Genomic DNA, 22978 nt, shown 5'->3' on the forward strand with positions numbered 1-22978 from the left:
GTTGCCCATTTTATTTAATATTAATAAGTCAATTCAGGAATGCAAGTAAATTAAAAAATATAGGTAACAATTAAATATCTTAATATTTAAAACTAAATCAGTATTTCTTAAAAAAACTATTAATATCATATTATGACTACCCTCGTAAAGTTAATCCCATTTTGGCTAAAAAGAATGTTGGCAACAGGTAGGTATGCCGAATTTTTATTATTTGCATTATGCGGCACTATGACTGATGTGTAAGATTCGTGTAATTTATAATAATGTTTAGGTCCAAAACCGCAACATTTTCAGGAATTTCGACTTCATAATACCCAATAAAAATGGTGCATCCATGACTCTCTACGCAAGCCAATCGTATTCAATTTATGCGATTTAGGTTCACAAGTATCTTCCCAAATGTTTCAGAATTGAATTCCGCAGATAAATGCTTTAAAATGCTCGATGTAATAATTTATAGTAAGCAGTAATTTAAGCTTTGATCAAACAAGCGAATTGCGTAAGCGAGTCTAAAGGCTGCTATATCGTGTAACGAAGGGGCTTCATTGAAGCCGCCAATGTGCGTTTACCCTATGCGTAGTAAATAAGCAAAAATAAAAGTCCTCAAAATTTTTGGCAACTTAGCGAGTACGTGTAAATTTTGGTTCTATAAAATAGTTTTAAGATAATGTTGTATAGTACCAGTAAAGTGTGCTTGATCATTTGCGTTGTGTCTATTCTAAAATTAAGCATGACTAAAAATGGCTACAGCTGTACCTGGTTGGTATTTCGGTCTTAACTTGAATAGTATACCTTAATTCTCATTGAATTAAACAAATTCTACACAACAGTTAATATTTTCCATCCGCGTAAATTTTACATCGTTTCTTGTTCTATTTTTAAACATTTAAAAATAATTCTGCCTCCGCCTTTAGTTTAATAAATTACTGTTGCAAAACATCACAATAAAGTAAATTATACGTTATTGCGTACTTATAAAAAATTCGCTAGTTTAGTAATAAATAGACATACTGTATATTGCTAGCGATTTTAATTTCATACACCAGAGAGCGAATTAACTTGAGCAGTTCCTAGGAAACATTCTTTATGTTTAAGCTTAAAATGAATATCCTGAGTTTAGTTCGTTTAACTTTTATTTCTGTACTTAACTAAAGGACTGATCTTGATCCTGATCCTGTCAATATAAACCTAATTTAAGTATTTGGTATTCGTCTGAACATCTCAAAACCATAAGGTGCTAAGTTGCCAAAGCCTAAGAGAGTTCGAATATACTATATGCTCGCGATATTATCATTATGTATGTGAAGCGTCTACGCTACGCATGCCTGGTCACAGATGGAGACTGACCTTCGTCGCTACCGTTAGTGACCTCCTCACCATTCTTGTCCCCATTCTCCATCTTCTTCTCTTCTTCTTTCGTCTCTTTGTCCTTCTTGTCTTCAGAGCTCTCTTTGGCCGGCTTCTTTTCTTTTCCGGCTTTACCCTTGGCGGGTGTAGCGGGTTTCGGTTTTGGCTCCAGAGATGGATCCAGTACGAGCTTGCCAATGTTTTTGCGATCGTGCATCTTTTGCATGGCCTCACCCACCTGTTGGGGAGCAGATTAATAAAAAGCGATTTAATATAGGTACCTATTCTTTTGCTAAGCAAACCTTTTAGATATACTTTGCTGTGCTGCACGGCTATGGGCAGGAGAAAAATTTCTCCCTGGGGAAAGGATAAAAATAAATCTTCTCTCACAGCTTTATCAACTCTCAGAACACACAAGTGGAAACAATATCCCAATAATTTATGTGTAATAATGAACAGAGGTGAACTTCTCATATTCCCTGTTCCCGAACTTTAAAACAAATTTTGTGACAAGGGATTGTCAGGGGATATAATTTTGCTCTCCTGTCTGTGGAAGGAAGAGCCAACAACAAACTTAGCCGGTTTTTTTTTGTCATCGCCACCTCACAGTGGTATTAATATTTAGCTATAAAGTTAGCGCAATCCATACCCAAGCTCTTTATCATACACGTAATATTTAATATTATAATAGGATTTTGCTGTAAGCACCAGTAATATAAGTGGCAGGTGTAGTATACGTACGTCTTCCAGCGCCCATGTAGAGTCCACGATGGGCTTGACCTTGCCGTCGCGCCACAGCGCAAACACGCGTTCTACGGCGCGGCGCACGGTATCAGCGCGGCCGTGCTGGAACAGCAGGTGCCGCAAGTTGAGCCCCGCCAGGCTCTTGTTCTCGTCGAACAGTTTGATGGGCGACACCTTGTCCACTTGCCACCACTGAAATCATAGCGTTTATGTTCACGTGATAAAATACGACGCGTCGGTATCTACTGGTACTTCGTTATATACGAGAATACCCTGCAAACTTCATACCACTTAAAGAAGTTTATTTAAAAAAATTTATTTGAACCAAACCGTTCCTTTGACTTTCCTAATGTCAAAAGTTGTCTGGAATAGATCACTGTAGTGATAAGACCGCCTTTGCACGCTCTATTTTCTATTCTAAGTTTCTTCTGTATATGTGTTTACTTTTTATGTAATGCGTGTGTGCAATAAAGCTTTCAAACTAAACAAACTGAAGTAGCAGTAACAATTTATGGGTTAATTATAGTGCCAACATCGCGCTAGGATTTTTTTTACGATGCGTCATATTTGCAAAATGGCCGTGTACATTGACGGCTTCCCTGGCGAAGCGGTGGGAGGTCCCGGGTTCGTTTCCCAGCAAGGAAAATTTCTCGAAAAAATATTATGCGTTGCAGTACGATGTCGCGTTTACTGATTGGGGGATGGGTTTTTAATATAACAGCCATACCCCTAACCTAACCCAAACAGTTACAGGTTCACCCGTTCTTAGACTGCGACATCCCTTAGCACCAGGCGTGATTGCAGTCAAGGGATAACTTGAGTGGAATAAAAAATAATAAAAGGAAATTTCTATTATGGCCTAATTCTTTCGCTACTCGAACTCGCTCCCCCGAACGTGAAGTTGAAGGCCTACCAACTGGGGTATCACCGCTTCATAGATATAAGAATTCCTATAGAATCAGATAATTGAAATACAATAATATACTCACAGCACGCGCGGCGCTGAAGAAGCTCTTAGTCTCGCCGGTCACGATGTTAGATGATCCTGCGATACAAGCCATTGTTTAGTGCGTTCAACTCGCTTCTGAGCATTAAATATACTTAGCTTCACAGAATTAAAAACATACAGAAACCGTGCGCACGACTAATATTGGAGCATCAAAAACCACTCCACCTTAGAATGGTTTCTCAAACTAACTGTAAGTCAGTATACCATTAAGCAGTTGACAGCAATTATTTTTCCTCTAATGCTCTAAAACCATAAAATGTAATATATAATAGGTTGTAAAGTGAGACGTGATCTGGTCGTTTTCACTGTTTTTGGACACAATGCACTGCACACAATAATGGCTGAATGAGGATTCTGTACGTTCAATGCTTAGCTTTTAAGTCTAAATATATTCATTCAATCCAATCATGAATTAAAAGGTGTGAAGTAACCCGGTGTTACACAAACCTTTTTGGTGTTTACAAAACCGGTGGTAGAGTAACCAGAGACAGACTGACTTGACGTTTAAAAAGTGCTTTTAAACTCGGCCTACTTTATATACATGAATTTTGAACTTATTTCCCGTTTTCCCTGATCTAATTCTTCCATCGAGGGTTGTCTGGAGGAGAAAAGACCGCTTTTGCGATTTTTCTTGAAATTTGTATTATAAAGATTTTATCTATCAATCTTTTCAAGCGCTGTATTTTCTTAAGGGTTTCTCAAATTTAGTACTTACTGTAACTAGTTCTTGTGTTACACTTAAAGACGTTAGTTTTAATAATCTATACTAACAATAAAACTGAAGATTTAGTTTGTTTCACGGCGCTTTTTTAGGCTAGATTTAATCTTTGTAACAACCACTCGAATTTTAAACGTTTTTTTTTTTGCGTTTGACAGCCACATTCTCAAGGAAGGTTATAATTAACACCACAATTAATCAATGAGTCCATTATTATTAAAAACATTTTTGACGTGTGTGCGAGAAACCAAAGGGTGTGCGTATGTGATGAATTTACTTATCCGAAGTCGCGGAGAACCGCTATCGAAGTACCTATTATACAGTCTATCATTTCTAAAACTCATTGCCTATTTTACGACTGAATTCAAAGCGAAAACAGAAATCCAATATCCATGCATCAAGCGAACCTATTTTTTTATTCCAGTCGCTTTTACGACGGAATAAAATTAAATATCGCTTTTGTTAGTAGATATCGGGTTGTGTTGGAAGCTGGCCCAAATTGATGTTCTTTAAAATGCCCACCATTAACAGCGCACCCTTTTATACACGAACGAACTTACATAGACGTTTTAGTCGTAAAATTTGATAATTTTTACTACTTCTCTCAAGATTAAATAAAACCTGACCATAAATAGAAATTTTCTAGGGTAAGTAGTTTCTATTAAAGAAGTTGTGAGACTCTAGAATAATGGCTGATCATAAAGATTTGAAAATGCTCCGCAAATATTAAAAGTTTTCGCTGCTGAATATTACATATGATAAGGGAGGTTTGGTTAAGGACTCCTTGTGACCAGAATTTACAGAACTTTGTGTTTAGAGGAGGGGAGAATGTAGAAATAGCCACCCTTCTCCAATACTTTATTTAAAAGAGGAATTGTAGGTTTCAGAAGTGGAGGATGAAAAATTGTTGTGGCAACCCATGGTGTGGGCTAAGAAAAAGAGAAGATTAAAAATGAACACTTACTTCTATACTTAACCCCTATAATAACACGAGTAGACGATATAAAAAGTTAGTCAGTCTTATTCTTCTTTCCTATGCACCGTTATGTGCGATCAGCTCAACATGTCTTCTTTAAACTTGAAGGCAGATTTGTTTTTTACGTATTTTGTACGACCACGGCGAATAAACCGTCTTGGGAATGTTTATGTTGGTAGTATTTTGCAAACAAAAACAACTCACAACCTTTACCTTCCAGTTCGAAGAGCCGATTCCCTTTTAATCGCAAATGCAGACTGTCACCCTGAACATCCGCGTGCTATCATTCTCTTTCGACAATGCTATCGCCTTTGCATCAGGCTAATTTTAATTTAAAGGTATGGTGTAATTTGTGACCAGTAAATTCTTATTTTCAATGCTTGATGCGATTGAGAGAAACAGTAAGTGAGTCTGAAGGTATGTCACCATCAGCATCATAATATCAACCCATTACCGGCCCATTACAGGGCACGGGTGTAATACCGCCTTGGCTTAAAGGCCGCGGTACCCCAGGCGCGCTGGCTCAGGGTGGATTGATCACACGCCTTTGAAAGCATAATGGAGAGCTCTCAGGCATGCAGGTTTCCTCACGATGTTTTCCTTCACCGAAAGTAAAGCAGAAGTCCTAACCAACTATCACCGCTACAAGTAACAAGTACGTAAATATACTCACCATAGAGGATGTACCGTCCCATTGGCTTGAGGAGAGAGTAGCCACGGTTGCATTCTTCGCCGCAAAGGCAGTCGAGGACTATGTCCACGCCATCCGGTGTAACCCTGAGTACAAAGAAAGTGCAATAAGTCTATAGTACTTGACTCAAGTATTAAAGAAAATAAGATCCAGAATATGATATAGCCAAAAAATTCATTGCAGCATGATGTTATTTCTTTGGAATAAACAGTTAACACTACACTTAGCCTTTATCGTCACAATGCAAAACCAGCAATTCTTAGCACAACCTAGAAATCAACTAGACAGTTATTCTGTTAGTATGTTATTACTATTTACAGAAAAAACACCTAATATATAATAAATAAATGTAGTACCGTACAAAGATAACTTTAGAACATTATGAATGGCATCAAATAAGATTTCTATTTCTACGAAACAAATCGATCTCTCAGGTATTACCAGATTGAATTTAAATTGACCAACTGTCATTTCAAGGTACCCAGACCTAGAAATAAATAATCTAAACTTAATCTAAGCAAGGGCGGTACCAACTCCCAAGTTGATAATGTAAATATCGAAAACATCAATATGTGAGTGGCATCGACATTATGGATAAATATCCGTTTTATATTCAAAAATTGAATGGATAATCGATGTATGGAGTTTATAACGCTCATCAGTATGGAATGAAGTTGTCGATATAATGCGCTGTTTATACATGTTTTATATTTTCCTGGTATATAAGTAGTGTCTACTTTATCTAATGTAAGATGTACTTCGTTTGGATCATAAGAAATATTGTTTATGGCATTTTAACGACTACTATACAACCACAAGTAAGCACAATCTTCTACTACATCTCATTTAAAATAGATTTTGTACATTGCCGTTGAATTAGGGGTTGATATAACAGTTGTCTAAACTGTTATGTGATTTACACTATCAACGAACTCCGTAGCTTAATGTATATTCATTTATGAACGAATTTCAATGACCGCGTCTGCAGTCTTACCTACAACCTACAAATAGTAATACGAACTGCCCAGTTTGTTTACGCTAGGGATAGTGTGGCACGATTTGTTTACACAGAAGAAACCAACGGGATATAAAAATAACTCTCTATTTACAAGAATGAAATGCCTCGTTGCTGCTACGAAGCAGCTGCCCTAAGGAGCAAGTTATAAACGGAACAATTAACGCACTGTTCCCAACATAACTGGACCTTGACTTTACTATCAGTGTCTTCCCATACACAACCTAATAGGGCTGTCGCTACGTAAATATCTTTTAAACGAACTTCCTTAAAAACAAAGAAATATTCAATGCTTTAATGGCTTTCCTTGTGATCTTGGATCATGAAAACCTAGTCTTGCTATATCTTCAGAAGTGGGATAAGTATTTAGTTTAAAGCTTGATCCGGGTTTATGTGCGAACCTACAAAAAGCAAAAATAAAAATTTAATTACCCCTTCACTGAATGGACCCCTTTTGTTATTTATTTCTAGAAATCAAAAATGTTTGGTTACCAACTAAGACATGATGAATTTATCAGGAATATAATTGAGATAAAAGTAGAGAGGAAAGGGGGAATAGGACGACCGAGAAACGGCAAATGAACACAAAAGGTGGTGGTGGGGACTTACAAAGATGTGAATGATAGGGCCTCGGATAGAGAAGGTTGGAAAGGGCTACTGACAAGAGCTTATCTCCTAAGTGAAACAACTACTATTACTATACTATTTTTCAAAGCTCCCTCAGTATGGGCAGTATATCAAATAAAAGGGCTTGACTAGTAGAATAATATAGGTACACTTTATTGAAAGTCGGGGTTTTTTTCAAATATTTAATTTATATATTATTAATTATGTTTTTGAATTTTATGTGTATCCCAAGAGCCCTACTATTCCCAAGCAGTTACCGCGGTTCTTTCTAAATTGGTCTTTTCGAATGACTCGAGTGCAAGCGATATGGGTGGGACAGAAGTATGTAGGCACTAATAACCAGCAATTAAACCATGGGATCTGGAACAATTAAGTTTATTAGCGGAGGGAATTTGTGGAAGCCGACGCATTCTTCATTTAAAGGCGTTACGAATTTCGCAATCCCACTTCTGTTTGGCATGCATGTAAGTATGTACCGCCCTTCCTGGCGTAGTCGGTATACCTCAGAAGTCTTATAAGTGTAATGCCTCGCATTCGATCTCCAGCGGGGGCAATTATCGGGGGTAATAATTATGCAATTGGCTAGTCACTAATAACCAGAACGTGCCCCTTAGCAATTCTCCTTTACAAAGTACCTAAAGCCGGCTTCTATCATATATTCAGCTTTACGGTACGATGCCGCATAAAATACAAACAGTTAATTGGGTTATGGTTAAAAAACGTTCCCACCAATAGGTTTGTACAACGTAAAAACAATCATGATCTGCAGTGGTTTTATAGTTTGGTACTGGTATGTCATCTATATACAAGTGGTAAGCATAAACTTGCTATGTTGTGTACTGACTACTGGTAGGGTTGTGATTACAACATTAATAATTAAAAAATATATATTACTATACCTTGTCACACAAACCCTGTGTGGTTTGAGACGAGGTGAATTACCTAGTTATCGTTAATTGTTTTACTCTAAGTTGATCAATTAAAAAAAAAAGTATAAAATCTCTGTTGGGCGCTGAACGGCCGTAATTTAACAACATTCTCGTTCTTAAGAGTGTAGACGCTCGTACGTACGATTAAACGGCTATCAAAACGTAATAGATGTAATAAAGACACAAACAATCACTCATTCACTAATCATTCGTACCCACGACATCCTTTATGTCCCTTTAAATTTTTGATTACCCACAGCAGCGGAATCGTAAATAAAAGAAACTCGTTACGCTCTCAGTGGAAGAAATAATTGAATGATTGCAGGGACCCTTCCATATTCTTTGTTTCCAAAGAAATATTTTTCGTTAGTTTTAGTGTAAAATATGTTTTAAAAATAATAAAAAAAATTACTGCGATGAAATGAAAAAAAAGATTTATTCATGTGAGTCGAATGTGATTGTGTTTTTCTTATTTTTATATTATAACAGTTTGAAAATAAACATTAAACTAAAGAGTAAAAAAAAGATTGTTTACATTATTATGAAAATGAAGCTTTATTTGCTATATTCCGCGAAAAAACTTAAAAATGATTCATTGTAAAGTCAACATCACCTAAAGATGCTCCGGTTTCGCAGCGAAACGTGCGTATAGGGTACATTGCCGAAGATCTGTTTGGTGTGGAGTATAAGGATTGAAGAAATTATAAATTACACCATACAGATTCTCCTGCTTTTTGCGGAGAATAACAAATGAAGCCTAATTTTAATAAAAAAAAATTCATAGATTTTTGAGAAATCAGCCTTGTAAAGTGTGTAACGAGTATAAATTCGCAGTACCAAGTCGGAGTTACGAAAATGGCAGTGTAGATCGCCGTGATTCGGAGAGCATGTCAATACCTTGTCTCCTATGTAAGATGAAGTTTTACCAAACCGTGGGGCATTGATATGCTGAGGATGTTTTTTTTATAGAAAAATAGACGGACCAATCAGATATGGTAAATGAAAAAAAAGGTCCAAAACTAAGCAAGACTGCAAAAAACTCGTCGTGCAACGTTCCGCCCTGTGTCCACCAACCTGTGTCTGGTGGGAGGCTACGGCTAGTTACCACCCTACCGACAAAGACGCGCCGCTAAGCGATTTAGCGTTCATGTACGGTTTAGGATTAATATACGGGTTAGCCCGCTGTCATCTTAGACTGCATCATCACTTACCACTAGGTTAGATTGCAGTCAAGGGCTAACTTGTAGTGCAATAAAAGCTTGAGTCGTAGTCGTAAAGCCTCATGTGCCAGGAATTACAGCGGCAACAACGCCCTTCAGACCGGAACACAGTATTACAACAATGCTGTTTTGCGGCAGAAATATGCTAAAGATCTGCAAAATCTGCTTAAGATCCACAAATGTGTGAAAACAAATACATTTCTCACTTTGAAACGACTAAATTGCTTTGATAACACAAAATAAGCAAAGTTAAATTATATTTAGAAGTGATTTCATGTTCCGATCCCTCATATTTGTGCACATTGCGGTTTTTGCAACGTGTTTATATTTGGTGCATGCAAAGAGAGATGCACTCGGGAAAAAGGTCAAAAATCTGTGGAGGGTGCCAGCGGCGAGTCGGTGTTCATTTGAGATGACAAAATATGATTAATTGCAACATTTTCAAACGCATTTGTCTTTGTCGGAAACACGCGAAGTTTTGTAACTCATTTTATTTTGCCAAAATTAAAGTAAGCTTACTGTTACCTCGACAAATCATAAGTGAACTTATATACCTATTATCACTGTTTAATAAGCTTAAACGTAAGTAATAAGTAAGAGGTATCTACCCATTTTGAAACTTTATAAAACTTCTAAGATAAGATATTGAGGCTGGTTACCCACGTTGTATTAAGTCAACTTAACATTTACATCATATTAATAAATGGACATCCATGATCCAGTTCTGGAGATAGGTCTTTTGTACCTATTGATTATCCCAATCCTTCCACGATTTCGTCAAGCGACTCCTTGAGTCTCCCAAGAATCCCTCAATACCACCGATTCTAAGAGTACGAAGTACCAATGTAACCCACAAATTGCCAATTCTTTTTATACCGAGTTATGTCAGTAACTCTGCGCTTCCATTCTTGCACAGAACATCAGTTTTCAACTCACTGGGCTCATCACCTCAATTCTGAGAGAAGAGACAATTCGAGTAGGTACAGATCTCTGCTGATTGATTTTAAATGAAAATAAAATCTGAAGGTGACTGAAAATAATTTAAACTTACTTCCTGACTTCACTGGTGTAGTCGCTTCCCCTCTCGAGCAAGTGGTCAATGTTGTTGTTATTGGCTTTCAGCGCCTCGTGCTTGCTCTTAGAGCACACGCCGAACACTGTCACGTTCTCCACAGTCTTCGACAGCTGAGCTACCGCTTGGCCCTGCGAACAATAATAGAATTTAAAAAAACTGTTTTTAATATAATTTATCACTCAATATCAACCCAGTACAGAGCACCGGTCTCCAACAATGCGAAGGGGTTAACGCTGTAGTCCACCATGCAGACCCAGTGCAGATTGGTGGCCTTAATATAATTGCATAGTTTAAACACCTGGGGCATGTGATATCCTTTGACCTCAAAGATGATGCAGATATAGAGAGAGAGCGCAGGGCATTGTCTGTGAGAGCCAATATGATCGCGCGCAGGTTTGCTCGTTGTACAGTTCCTGTTAAAGTCACTCTTTTCAGAGCATACTGTACATCATTTTACACGAGCAGTCTGTGGATTAATTACACGCATAAACAGTACAGTGCCCTCCGCGTACAGTACAATAATGCGTTCAGGATGCTGATGGGATTGCCTCGGTCTTGCAGCGCGTCAGGGATGTTTGCCGAAGCGCATATAGATTGTTTCTACACGATCATGCGAAAACGGTGTACATCCTTGGTGCGCAGGGTTATGGCTAATTCCAACGGCCTTCTGAGGGTACTTGTTGGCAGGACTGATTGTCAGTACCTGTGCCATTGCTGCATGGTACACGTGCTTTCCAATCGGGCATGCTCGAAGGGTTTTATATAAACTATTTCCTTAGGCTAAGTTTACTAACAACTTAACTTAATTTTAACTTTGTATTTTACTAACCATTTATGATTCAAGTCGGTCGAAATAAATGAATTTTATTTATTTATTTATAGCATATTTTAATATGGATCAGAGTGCCAAGTGAGCGATTTTCTACTTATTCGATCGCGTGAAAGTTAACTACGATTTGTAAGGAATTAAAGACCTTCATTATAGTTACAGACCTGGGAAATACGATGTCACGTGGAATGCGATTAGGGATATGACTACCATACTCCTATACAGGTTAGTCCGCTACCATCTTAGACTGCAACACTTACCATCGGGTGAGATTGCAGTCAAGGGCTAACTTGTAGTGGAATAAAAAAAATGAAGACATTAATATCTGCAGTTTTATTTATTTTCTAAATCAATTGCCTTTTACTAAACTCCCGCAAAAATGCACTTATTACCGGTCTCAATATCTTGGGTGATATCATGATAAATGCTATTTAGACGTAAGGGTCATTGACCCCGAGCACAGAGGGTGATGAATGGCGTGTAATAGCGGAAGCACGAACATTCCCCGGCGCACTAAGATATTTCTCACCCAATTCAGTGCAATTAGACGATTTACATTGTTTGTGCTCAGATACTAATAAGGTAAGCTTATTCACATAAGCAAGTAATAAGTTAGGGTTGACAAAAAGATACCATTCTTTTAAGGTCTAATTTACAGTAGAAACACACTTTTTTAATGCTTTAAAAAGCATACTTAATTAAAGTATAAGTATTCTATAAAAAGCAGAGAGTTACTAAAAGTCAATAGTCAAAGTTCTTTTGTTAATTTTTTCGAACATCGAGTCAAAACTTCGACCGAGTGGAATTTTACTCATTTTCTTTAATGCATGATCTAGGTATCCGTATACCTAGATCATAAACGTTTAGCTGATTGAATGACTAACATAGCATATAACATACTTATTAAGAAATCGTTTGAATTATATTTTAGAAAAAAAAATATGAGTGTTTGATAATTTTTGTCAGGAAAATGTTTGTGTGATGAACATTAATGACTTTCAGTGTCTAGGTGCCTAGATATTATTTTTTGTATTATTAAAAGTAGTTTATACGCATTTAAAAAAAAAAACGAAACAAACCTGCATCTATTCGTTTAGCTGATTGAATGACTAACATAGCATATAACATACTTATTAAAAAACTTACACATGTATAATTTTAATGTGATAACTGATAAGCTTTCATAAGAAGCGATTTGTTTACCAGAAAGATTTAATACAAATACTTTCACATTTTAAGCAAGATGTCTAGTCTAAACATGAATAACTCTCTCCATACGATAGGTAATAAAGACGATGATCAATATGATCTGATCTGTAGAAGCCGTCAATACGCTATTAATTTACACCAACTATATATTACTTAACTTAGTGAGGGAAATAAGAAGGAATATTTTTGGAAGAACTTTAAATAAATTAAAATACTACGACAATACGCACATCGCTCTCTAGCCCGAAAGTAACCATAGCTTGTGCTAGGTATTAAGATATATGATGAAAGTTTTTATGAATAATAAACATAAATACTTATAAAATTTACATAAACGCCCAGACACTGAAAAACATTCATGTTCATCTTACAAACATTTTCCATTTATGGGAATCGAACCCACAGCCTTGGACTCAGAGCGCAGGGTCACTGCCCACTACCCCAATCGGTCGTCGAACTTTATGACAGCCCTACGGTTTATTAGCTGAACCCCTAAAAACGGGTAAATAGAGATTATATTGCGGTTATCGAATCATTCATCAAGGGTTTCATTCGTATTCTGCAATACTATCTAGTTGTTGTAATTGACACTTTGAGTAATAGCAGAAAACTGATCGTTCCGGACGCTAAGTAGATATTGGGTATGCAGTACTCTAACTATTGCAATCACATTGCATTATCGCCTTCCGGAACTGCAGTTAAATTTAGATCGGTGTAAGTACTCGTAGGTATTTTTGCTTTATTGTTATTACGAATCGCCCTTTTAACCAGATAGTTTTTGCACATCCACTACTTTATAGGAGAGCTGTTCTGAGAGTTAGGATCACGAATTTAGAAGAAGAATAGAATTCTGAGCCCAAAAAATGTTTTTTTTTTTATTTTTTAAATCGTCAATGATAGATTTCTGAGAGGCCTTTTCGAACTTTTAGAATTCCATATGAATCATTGATTTTCATTTTTTGAAGTTCTCTTTAGGTATCAATTGTTACGAGATAATATGGATGCCGATTTTCAGATTCCAGAGACTTTTCCTAATTGTAGATAATACAGAAATCAGAGCGGTGTATGCTTTATTTCCTGTATAATCTACAGCGACATAATAAGTACTTCTTTTTTTGTGATGCAGCTGTTTCAGTTTTTAATTAGACGAGATTAGACGTAAACAAGAATATTATCTTGCTGGCGTCTCATTATTTAGTGGGCACTAGTATTGCATAAATATCGATAGTTCATCTATCGACAGTAGACCTCGAAAACTATTTAGAATATCCTACGTGATACGATGAAAGTATTTTCAAATGTCAATACTATCGATGTTATCAATAGTATCAATAATATCGATTGTGATTTGTATTACCTATCTTGCGAATTATGCAACATTACTGAAATCCATCGATACTTTTGATTTATCCAAATGTCGATAGATTATCCATATGCAGCACTAGTGGTCACTAGTGTACCAAGTTTGACTCACACGAGACCGGTTTCTTTATCTTTTTTTTTCGTTCATAATAACTACATACACACTCCATTATTAGTTTATAAATTCATCAGCGATACAGATTTTATTTTGAGTTGAATCGTTAGACGTTTAATAAATTACACTTTATAAAAAAAATGTTAGGTATTTGGAAGCCCTCCGTAAGATCCACAGAGTTACGTTACATTCTGAACTCAACAGTCTTCTCTTTACGTAGATTCCGATAAACCCAAACACACTACGGGTTGATTGTCACAATGTTTTCTCAGGTTTTTGCGTGGAGGTTTAAAAAGAAAATGTATGTTTACATCTTTAAAAACGGTAGCTGTTATAGCTGGTTTTGTGCTTCACAAAGCATAGATTGTCTTCCCTTAAAAATCAATTGACGCCATAATTGGTGTTGTTAAAAGGATAGCATTACTATAAGACCTGTCAATTTAGTACATATACCAAAAAAAGAAACCCTACCGAACTAAATTGGCAGTTCTAATAGTAATGCTATACTCTTTACAATTTTACTTTCAGATAAGGACAGCACTACTTATAGACAAATCAATTTAGTTTAGTGTAATTTATTTAATTATTCTATTTATACTCTGAATTGTACAGCACTAAAAATAAAGGAAAAAATAGAAACACAACGATTGCAGTATTAAACAAAGGCGGCCTTATCGCTTAGTAGCCGTCTCTGTCAAGCAACCTTAGTACTAGGACAACATGAGCGAGAACAGAGGTTTTTCTACAACAAAATGGGTGTCAAATGTCAATGTATGCTAAGCGTTCTCTTCGGGTTGGTACTGAAAACTTGCTTGTTCCATGACTTAAAAGACCTTGGCTTTGCTGATCAGACTATTGAATGAAACCTCGTGGGTCGTGAATTTGAACGCGCTACCTACTTCTAACAAAGTAGAAAGATGTTTAATAAGTTGAAAAATAAAATAAAAAATAACTCACCACACCACCACCAGCCGAGTGAACGAGAAGGCTCTTGCCAGGCGTCAAGTTCGCCATTTCGAAGAGCAGAAGATAAGCCACCACGTAGTTGGTAGTGATGGCCACGGCGTCCAGGGCTGACATTCCTTCGGGCAAGGCGTACACATACTGAGCGGGGACAGCTGCCAATTCCGCCCAGGCTCTGTACTCAGGCAGGGCCACCACTTGGTCTCCAACCTAAGACAAGATATGAAGCGGTTAGAAAACAGATTTTATTTTGACATAGATTATACACAGTGGCGTGCACTTCATACATGCACAAAGGCAATGCATACCCTAACATTTTTGTATAACTCATAAAGGGAAAGGATTTTTCAATTTTATGCCATCTTCCTTTTTTATGCAAGCCCTGGTCGAAAACCCTGTGCTCGCCACTGATTATACACATGTTATAGGGTAGTAGAAGTCAGTGCCAAACGCGAAAAATTGCACCCCTGGTAAGCCAGAAAAATTGCATCAATCGCAAAAAATCCACCTCCTATAAGAGTTATATATTAATTTTAGGGTAGGCAGTGCTTTTGTGTAAGTTTGAAATGCACGCCACTGGTAGTAGTAGTAGAGCTTTTTATGAAAGCTTGTACGGGGAAGTCTTTCCGCCATGCTTATTTCTGCCGCTAAGCAGCATTACTCAGTTGCGGTCGGAAGGGCGTGGTTGCCGGTGTAACAGGCACGTGAGGCTTAACACCTACGCCGAGGTCGACGGACACAGGGTGGCATTTATTAGGACGTATTTCTAGTCGACGGTACGTAGGAAACGTATAATCAGGTCGGCTTTCTACTTTGTCCTTCACTTATAACTATAAAAAAAAGGTTGCAGGAAGCCCGTTCTAGTTAAACGGACACCTCGAAGTGACCTCATAAGATGCCTCATAATAATCGGTGACAGCCGAGTGGCGCAGTGGGCAGTGACCCTGCTTTCCGTGTCCAAGGCCGTGGGTTCGATTCTCACAACTGGAAAAATGTTTGTGCGATGAACATTAATGTTTTTCAGTGTCTGGGAGTTTATATGTATATTATAAGTATTAATGTGTATTATATTCATCGGTTATCTTAGTACCCATAACACAAGCTACGCTTACTTTGGGGCTAGATAGTGATGTGTCTTGTCATAGTATTTTTTTTTTTGTAATAATATATTGCGCTGCCCATGGATTTATTCATTTAGCATTAAAAATGAGATCCAGATAACCGGATATAAAAAACTATGCAGAAATAGAAATACGCCGAATAATTTAAGTTAAGTTTTAATCAATTAAAATACGAAACACATTCTTATTATAATTGTATGTTTGCACTCTTAATTATTACAAGTTTCGGCGTCGGCGCTTTCATCTCACAAAAGATTTATGGAAATGATGATTGTTAATTTGAATACTGTTGATATCGGAAGAGAGCAACTGTTGAACTTCTTTCAGCTTTGTCGTAGAATCTACCATCCATGTTCCAACAGATGCCAAAGTACGGTAACTGGTTAAAGGAGAAGTTTACTCCCAACAACTTAAATAATATGTACTCCCGCTTAATAATACACGTTTTTTATTTAGATATTACTTCCACTCTTTCGCCCTTGCTCGGGGAGTTGAAAGAACTGAGGGAGAAAATAAATTGTGACCTTTTCCCATGGAAAAAAATGTCTCTTGGTTATGTTAGCGTTATCAGAGAAAGAGTCCACAAAATACTTGGCCGAATACACTTAGCGTGAGAGTAAATCTGTGAAGATAGCTTATTGGTGAATAAGGTATCTTTACTTACCTAAAACAACTGTAATACCTGTACCTGTGTTCAATTTTGTAGGTAGTCCGGCAAATTCGAGTTTTCTAAAGGATTTTATCAGCTTAACTTCTCACTAAGCGCATTAGCTTATTAGTGGCTTTGTTCTAAGACGTGGCATTGTTACGTTTAAGTCGCTTATATTATTGTTAACAATTTCCTGAGAAGCATTACCTGGGCTTGGATACACTAGGTAGGTATTACAGATTACTAGGTAGTATTAACGTTGCAAGGCAAACGGTTTAAAGAAATTCTATTTGCAACATTCTCAACGGCTAAGCTACTCAAACGCCTTCATAGTGATTTCATGACAGGTTCGTTCGTACGTAAAAAATACCCGAGTTGGGCGGGGCTTCTCAATCAAGCAGACAGGTCAATAGAAATTTGGATCCATCTTTTTTTTTTAATCTGTCTCTAGAGGTCAGACGTATTCTTATCATGAATTTTTGACAAACAAATTAATGGCACACTAAACGGCATATGATGTTTTTGTGAGTCATTTAAACATTGCGTGTTACGATGTTTAAGAACTATAAAAAATCCTACTTTTTTAGTAAAAACCTGCTAACAAAACTTACCGACAGATTTAATGGACTTTTCCACTTTCTATTTCATGCGAGAACAACATTAACCGTTAAACCGTACTTATACTTGAAATTTATAGATGGATAAAATTGCGGAAATAATAAAAGTGCCAGTAAATCCAGTTTGCCCGAAATAAATTGATCAGTCTAAGTCACTAGGCTGTGGCCTGTGGAGATTTAGTATTAAGGAAATTCACGTTGACTTGAACGACAACGAACGAATGTTCGAATGCACTTTTATTGTACACCACAGAGAAAACAAAAATACAAATACAATAGAGAATATATACAATTTGTCATGATACTTAGGTAGGGAATAATTACGAACAGTTTATATATATATATATATATATAGCCTATGTTACTCTCCGTCCTTTCAACGAACTCTATGCCAAATTCAAGTTGATTATTGCTTAGTTAGGGCGTAAAGGTAGGGCAATAAAACAAACAGACCAACTCACTTTCGCATTAGTAAGGACATTAGGATACCTTGACTTATTAAAAATTTGTATTATAATTCTGAAACAAAATGTCAACAATATTTAAATAATACTGCCTTAAGGGATGGTAGTTATCAGTGGCGTTCAAAGAGGGTATGCACAGGGTATGTAGATGATATAAAATGAAAAAAATTCTTGAGTACGAGCTAAAAATAGTTATGGGTAGGGTTTTTATAACTCTTACAAAACCTATCCTTAAGTTTTTTATAATTCGTACTGGAGATTTTCTTCATTTTATATCATCTGCATACCCTTTGCACACCCTCTATGCACGCCACTGGTGATAATCGATGGTAGCTTGAATAGTAGAATATTATATATTATGATAAACTTCTAATTCAAAATAGCCGCTATTACAAAATGTCGTATGTACTGTACTGTATTATCTAAGAAGGTTCTCTTTGAATAATGAATATTCATTGATCATTGTTCTAAGATGATTCTGGTATAAAATTGATAACTGTAATAACTTGCATTTCCCATAGATTTCCGATCTGATCATTACAATACCAATGTAAATATAATCTTGTTTCGATATTCTATATTAATTATGTGTTATACATTAATTCATCGATGGTTGATGGTAAAAATAGTACATCTAGATAGCTACGGGTCCTCGTCGATGCGTCCATCTGTGTGAGTGTGCCGTTACGAACGTATGTTCGTAGTTGCCTTACTGTTTTAAATTTTTTTTCAATTCATTTATCATACTCTAATAGGATCAAGAAGATACTGTTCTTGATGATATTAGAGTATGACGATGCGATGTGTGTTAGTGATGTAGGTTAGTGTTAGTACCTTGAAATTGGTGACTCCTTCGCCAACTTGCTCAATCTCTCCAGCGCATTCAAAGCCGAGGATGAAGGGCGTCTTAGGAGGGGAGTCGATAGCGCCCTGCCGCACAATCAGATCTTGGAAGTTGAGGCCACTGCAAAGATATAACATATTGTAGATCGTGCTTGAAACTTCTATGACATGCAAGTTTCTTGTTACCTATTTTCGGCTAAACCAATTTAGACATGATAAGGCACATGACACAATATACTGGTGATTTTTTTTTGTATAGTAATTGGTAAAAGCGGTGATAGCCCAGTGGGTAGGACTTTGGCTTCGCTTTCAGGGGGCAGAGTTCGAAACCTAGCACGCACTTCTAACTTTTCTAAGTTATGTGCGTTTTAAGCAATTATTAATAAATCACTTGCTTCAACGGTGAAGGAAATCATCGTGAGGAAACCTGAGAGTTCTCCATAATGTTTTTAAAGAGTATGGAGTCCACCAATCCACACCATGCCAGAGTGGTGTACTTCGTCCTTAACCCCTTCTAATTGTGACAGACGCCTATACCCTGTAGTGAGCTGTATTATAGTAAATATCGAGTGACGCAAATAATTACGTATTTCAGATCCATTCCATTACGTATGTAAAATAAATAGCGTTACCCGTGATATCGATCGTGTACAATTTCCTGACCAACCGCTTCCCATCACCCGTTTCTCAGACTTTTATTTTTGATCGGCTGATTAGGGTCATAGGGAGAGTTTTTCCTCGTTAAATTAAGGTATCAAATGCAAAATAGATTTTATTTAACCGTAGGTTTATTTGTTTATTGTAACTGCCATCATAATCCTAGACTTAAATAACTACTTATTTTAAGATTAAATTGCAGTGTACCCTCACTTTGGAATGAAAAAAAGAGTGGGTAAGTGAAATATTTACGTCATTAGTCGTCACATACTGTGCGATAAGGATCTCGTTACCATTTAATAAAACTGGGAGCCTAATTAATGTAGTGAGGCGAAGGAATGCGGCAGCCATTTGTTATTATGCGCCGGAACACGACCGGCATAAAGATACCACATTTAAATATTGAAACATGGACATGTATCTATCAATCATCGATCGTCAAACGCGAACGCGACACGACACCTGGCCGCTACAACGAATACAGAATAATTACAGACGAATACTTACGCCACAAAATCGATTTTTCCTTATAGTATCTGTATACTAGTTATCGAGTAAATTAAGTCGATTTATCTATTAGAGAACTGAAGAACGCATTTGTCTTCAAAAAAAGAATGAGGTTTCAATTCGGTACACTGTTTTTCTTTTTTTCTATGTTTCTTACCGCAGAACTGTGTTATTTACTTACCTATATGGATTTTTGTAATATTAAAAATAGCTTCCTTACATACAAATTATATGGTAAATTATTTTTATTGACTTTATTGCACAACCAAAAAAAAACGGTTTACAAAATGCGGACTCAATGCTAAAGCATTTTTGTGGTATAGGAGTAGTTGGAACTGAACTAAAAATACTTTTTATACCTAATAAATAATTATTTATTGCTTTTTAGTTGGTAGATAATTTAATAACATTTCTGTCAAAAATCGTTGTTTTTTCCTGATGCTTTTTTGGGAGTTGGTTTGTATTTGGTATATTAAATATATTTAAGTTCCACTCTAAATAGCTTAATGTCAACTTATCATTAGTATAGTGTCTTGCTTTTTTATCACCATCATTGTCATATCAACCTATTGCTGGCCGGCTACATGGCACGGGTCACCTCCCACAATGAGAAGGGGTTAAGGCTGCGGTCCACTACGCTGGCCCAGTGCAGAATGGTACTTTTCATAGCACACATATATTATGATATCAATGCTTAACTCTCAACACGCTGTTGGCAAGGCGCTTAAAGGTTAAACGCCAATTTTCACAGCACGAAATTTTTGCATCCTTATAGGCGTTCTTTGCGTCTTCTGAGCAACCAATCACAAAATATATCGCCCAACTTCCTGTGTTTGGGGACCCAGGAGTAGACCCCAAGACTTCGTAATCATAATTAACCATTGTGTTAATATGAACTGAAACAACGAGGCAGTTTAATAATGAATTAATGAGTAAACTGTGACATGGATATTTAAATAATATGTGAATAAACACTATTCATAAGTTATGAATCATAACCATTAAAACATTATTGTGGTTGCGTATAAATGATAAATACAAAATAAAGTTAAATGCAAGTGAAGTCAACAAAAAAGTTAAACAATAAACTGCTTGGCTCGAAAACAAAGGCATGGTGGGAATACTCAAAGTCGATAAATCTTTGTATTAACCCAAGCTCAAAGCAACTAAAAAATATAGGTAAATTAATTTATTATGAAAATTAAGCTTAATTTTAAAGTCAAAGTCAAATATTTCTTTATTCAAATAGGCACATAGATGGCACTTTTGATGCGTTATTATATACAAAATGTGTACATAGCAGTGAGTAGTGATGGCGATAACTACAATCGTAAACTTAAAACTAAAGCTACGAGGGTTCCAATCGCGCCCTGGTCTAAGAAGAAGCCCACAACAACCTTAGCCGGGTGTTCTTTTTGTTATCACCATCTCACATTGTCATTAGAAAATATTTAAGAAGCAACCTGGTTAGACCAATTGTTTACACCTAAGCTTTTTTATCGTTTACGTAATCCTTTATATTATAATAGGACTTTTCTATAAGCTTTCGCTTAATACAAACTTTGAACTTCTTTAGTGACATCCCCAAGATATCAACCGGTAATTTATTGTAAAATTGTATTTCCTTTAAATGAATTGCTTATTTTGTGTAGTCTAGTGCACTGCACTGCAAGTTTTTTTTTTAAATAATATATCATGGATTTCCGCAAAGTAACGCCTGCTTCTATCCAATAGGTAAATTAACTTAAAATCCCTTAGGTATATAAATACTCTTGTATTATACCAAGTCTGCCAATTTACTACAAGCCTCCTGTCTCTTTCCTTAGGTCACCTAAAGTCTTAAGATGGTAGGCAGTGGAGTGCACTTCATACATGCACAAAATCAATGCCTACCCTAAAATTTATATATAACTCGTACTGGAGGATGATTTTTGCCTGTTGTATGCATACCCTGGTAAGAAACCCAGTGCACGCCACTGATGGTCGCAGTATCTATGTGATATCTTACCAGAACATTAAACCATTGCAGGAACGTCTTGCCAGTAGGGACACAACTAGCTAGGCCCGTAGCCTCCAACAAGACCGAAGGAAATTCAGTAATTACAAATTCCTTTGTTGCTTCTGACCTGGGAACCCCGGAACCTCTTATAAGACCAGAGAGTTCATGGAGTCATCCAGTCCTATACTCGTTTTCACTAAACTAAGGCATCGCATAAATTGATTGCCTAATAATAAATGTGATGTGTATACAAAAAGCGTTTCACCAACAGTTAGATGATAACTATTGGTGAAAGGTTGATGTATGCCTAGGAATCTCCTTTGGATAGGCGTTACTTATTTAGGTATTGCCTTCGTCGTAAGTGAAAACGGGCAGTAGTATTGGAATCAGTGCTTTAACATCGGTGCTTAAAAACAAGAGTTTTATAAAATTTGGGTATGCAGTGCTTTTGTGCATGTATGAAGTGCACGCCCCTGAGGAAAAGTCATACTTGTACTCATCTTAAGGCAGCGCAACTAGTCACCCCACCCTAGATATTATACTCATCAAATGTCAATAGGCTATGTATCCTATATTGGCCTAAAGGCCGCTCCCATTTCATGATTTTGCCCATAATTGCCAAAGCTGGGCAGTCGGTTTGGCGTTCGCAGAAGATGGTACCGAGTAGTCGTAGCACAGAGGACGATGCTGCCCGTTATATTCCCAAAGTATGCAAAGTAGATATCAGTTCTAATTTAACCTGTGTGTAATTCACAACACGCGGTTTAAATTTATAAAGCATGTTTTTTGCGCCTCTTATGCCCAAACGTATTGCGTGCTTCGCGTATGATTCATACTGATTGGCTGCACGTTATGTAGCAGGCGCAAATAATACGTGTAATTATTGTACCAATGTGGACGTGCTCGGCGTTACTAACCGCGTGCGTCGAAATAACCGACGATGCCTATTTGCGATTGTCTTTTAACCAGATAAGGGCTATGCGCGAGGGCTCCTGTAAGAGGTACGTTGGATAATTTCCAAAAAACTACTTCTTTTTCTTACACTTGTTTCACGTTATGTGAGGTTATAACATGTGTTACAGTAATTTTATAAAGTTTACCTACGTTATAAAATAACCAAACTTTTGATAACTATAAATTTATATTTGCCGGATATTTTATTAAATTGATTAGGATTTTACAAATACCTACTCTAATAATTAATAATTAGTTAATAGATAGTTTTCAAGAAACAATTGAAATTATATTTGACAAAAGAAATTGAGTTTGTGGGTATTTTGAAATAAATACGA

The 22978-nt window shown here is 36.7% G+C and overlaps 1 protein-coding gene across 2 annotated transcripts in view; it reads right to left on the reverse strand.

Moving 5' to 3' along the window:
• Positions 1-22978, reverse strand: part of LOC120633033 (synaptic vesicle membrane protein VAT-1 homolog-like) — a 52695-nt gene that overhangs the window by 3477 nt on the left and 26240 nt on the right. The window contains exons 2-8 of one of the 2 annotated variants that reach the window (XM_039903071.1): positions 18515-18644; positions 14824-15039; positions 10328-10479; positions 5468-5571; positions 3081-3136; positions 2089-2283; positions 1348-1585 (exon numbers count right to left, since the gene is read on the reverse strand). In XM_039903071.1, coding sequence (XP_039759005.1) covers positions 1348-1585; positions 2089-2283; positions 3081-3136; positions 5468-5571; positions 10328-10479; positions 14824-15039; positions 18515-18644 — 1091 coding nt within the window. The remainder of the gene's footprint in view (positions 1-1347; positions 1586-2088; positions 2284-3080; positions 3137-5467; positions 5572-10327; positions 10480-14823; positions 15040-18514; positions 18645-22978) is intronic. The other variant, XM_039903072.1, reaches the window with a different exon arrangement.

Source organism: Pararge aegeria, chromosome 21, assembly GCF_905163445.1.
Source record: "Pararge aegeria chromosome 21, ilParAegt1.1, whole genome shotgun sequence".
Lineage (NCBI taxonomy): Eukaryota > Metazoa > Arthropoda > Insecta > Lepidoptera > Nymphalidae > Pararge > Pararge aegeria.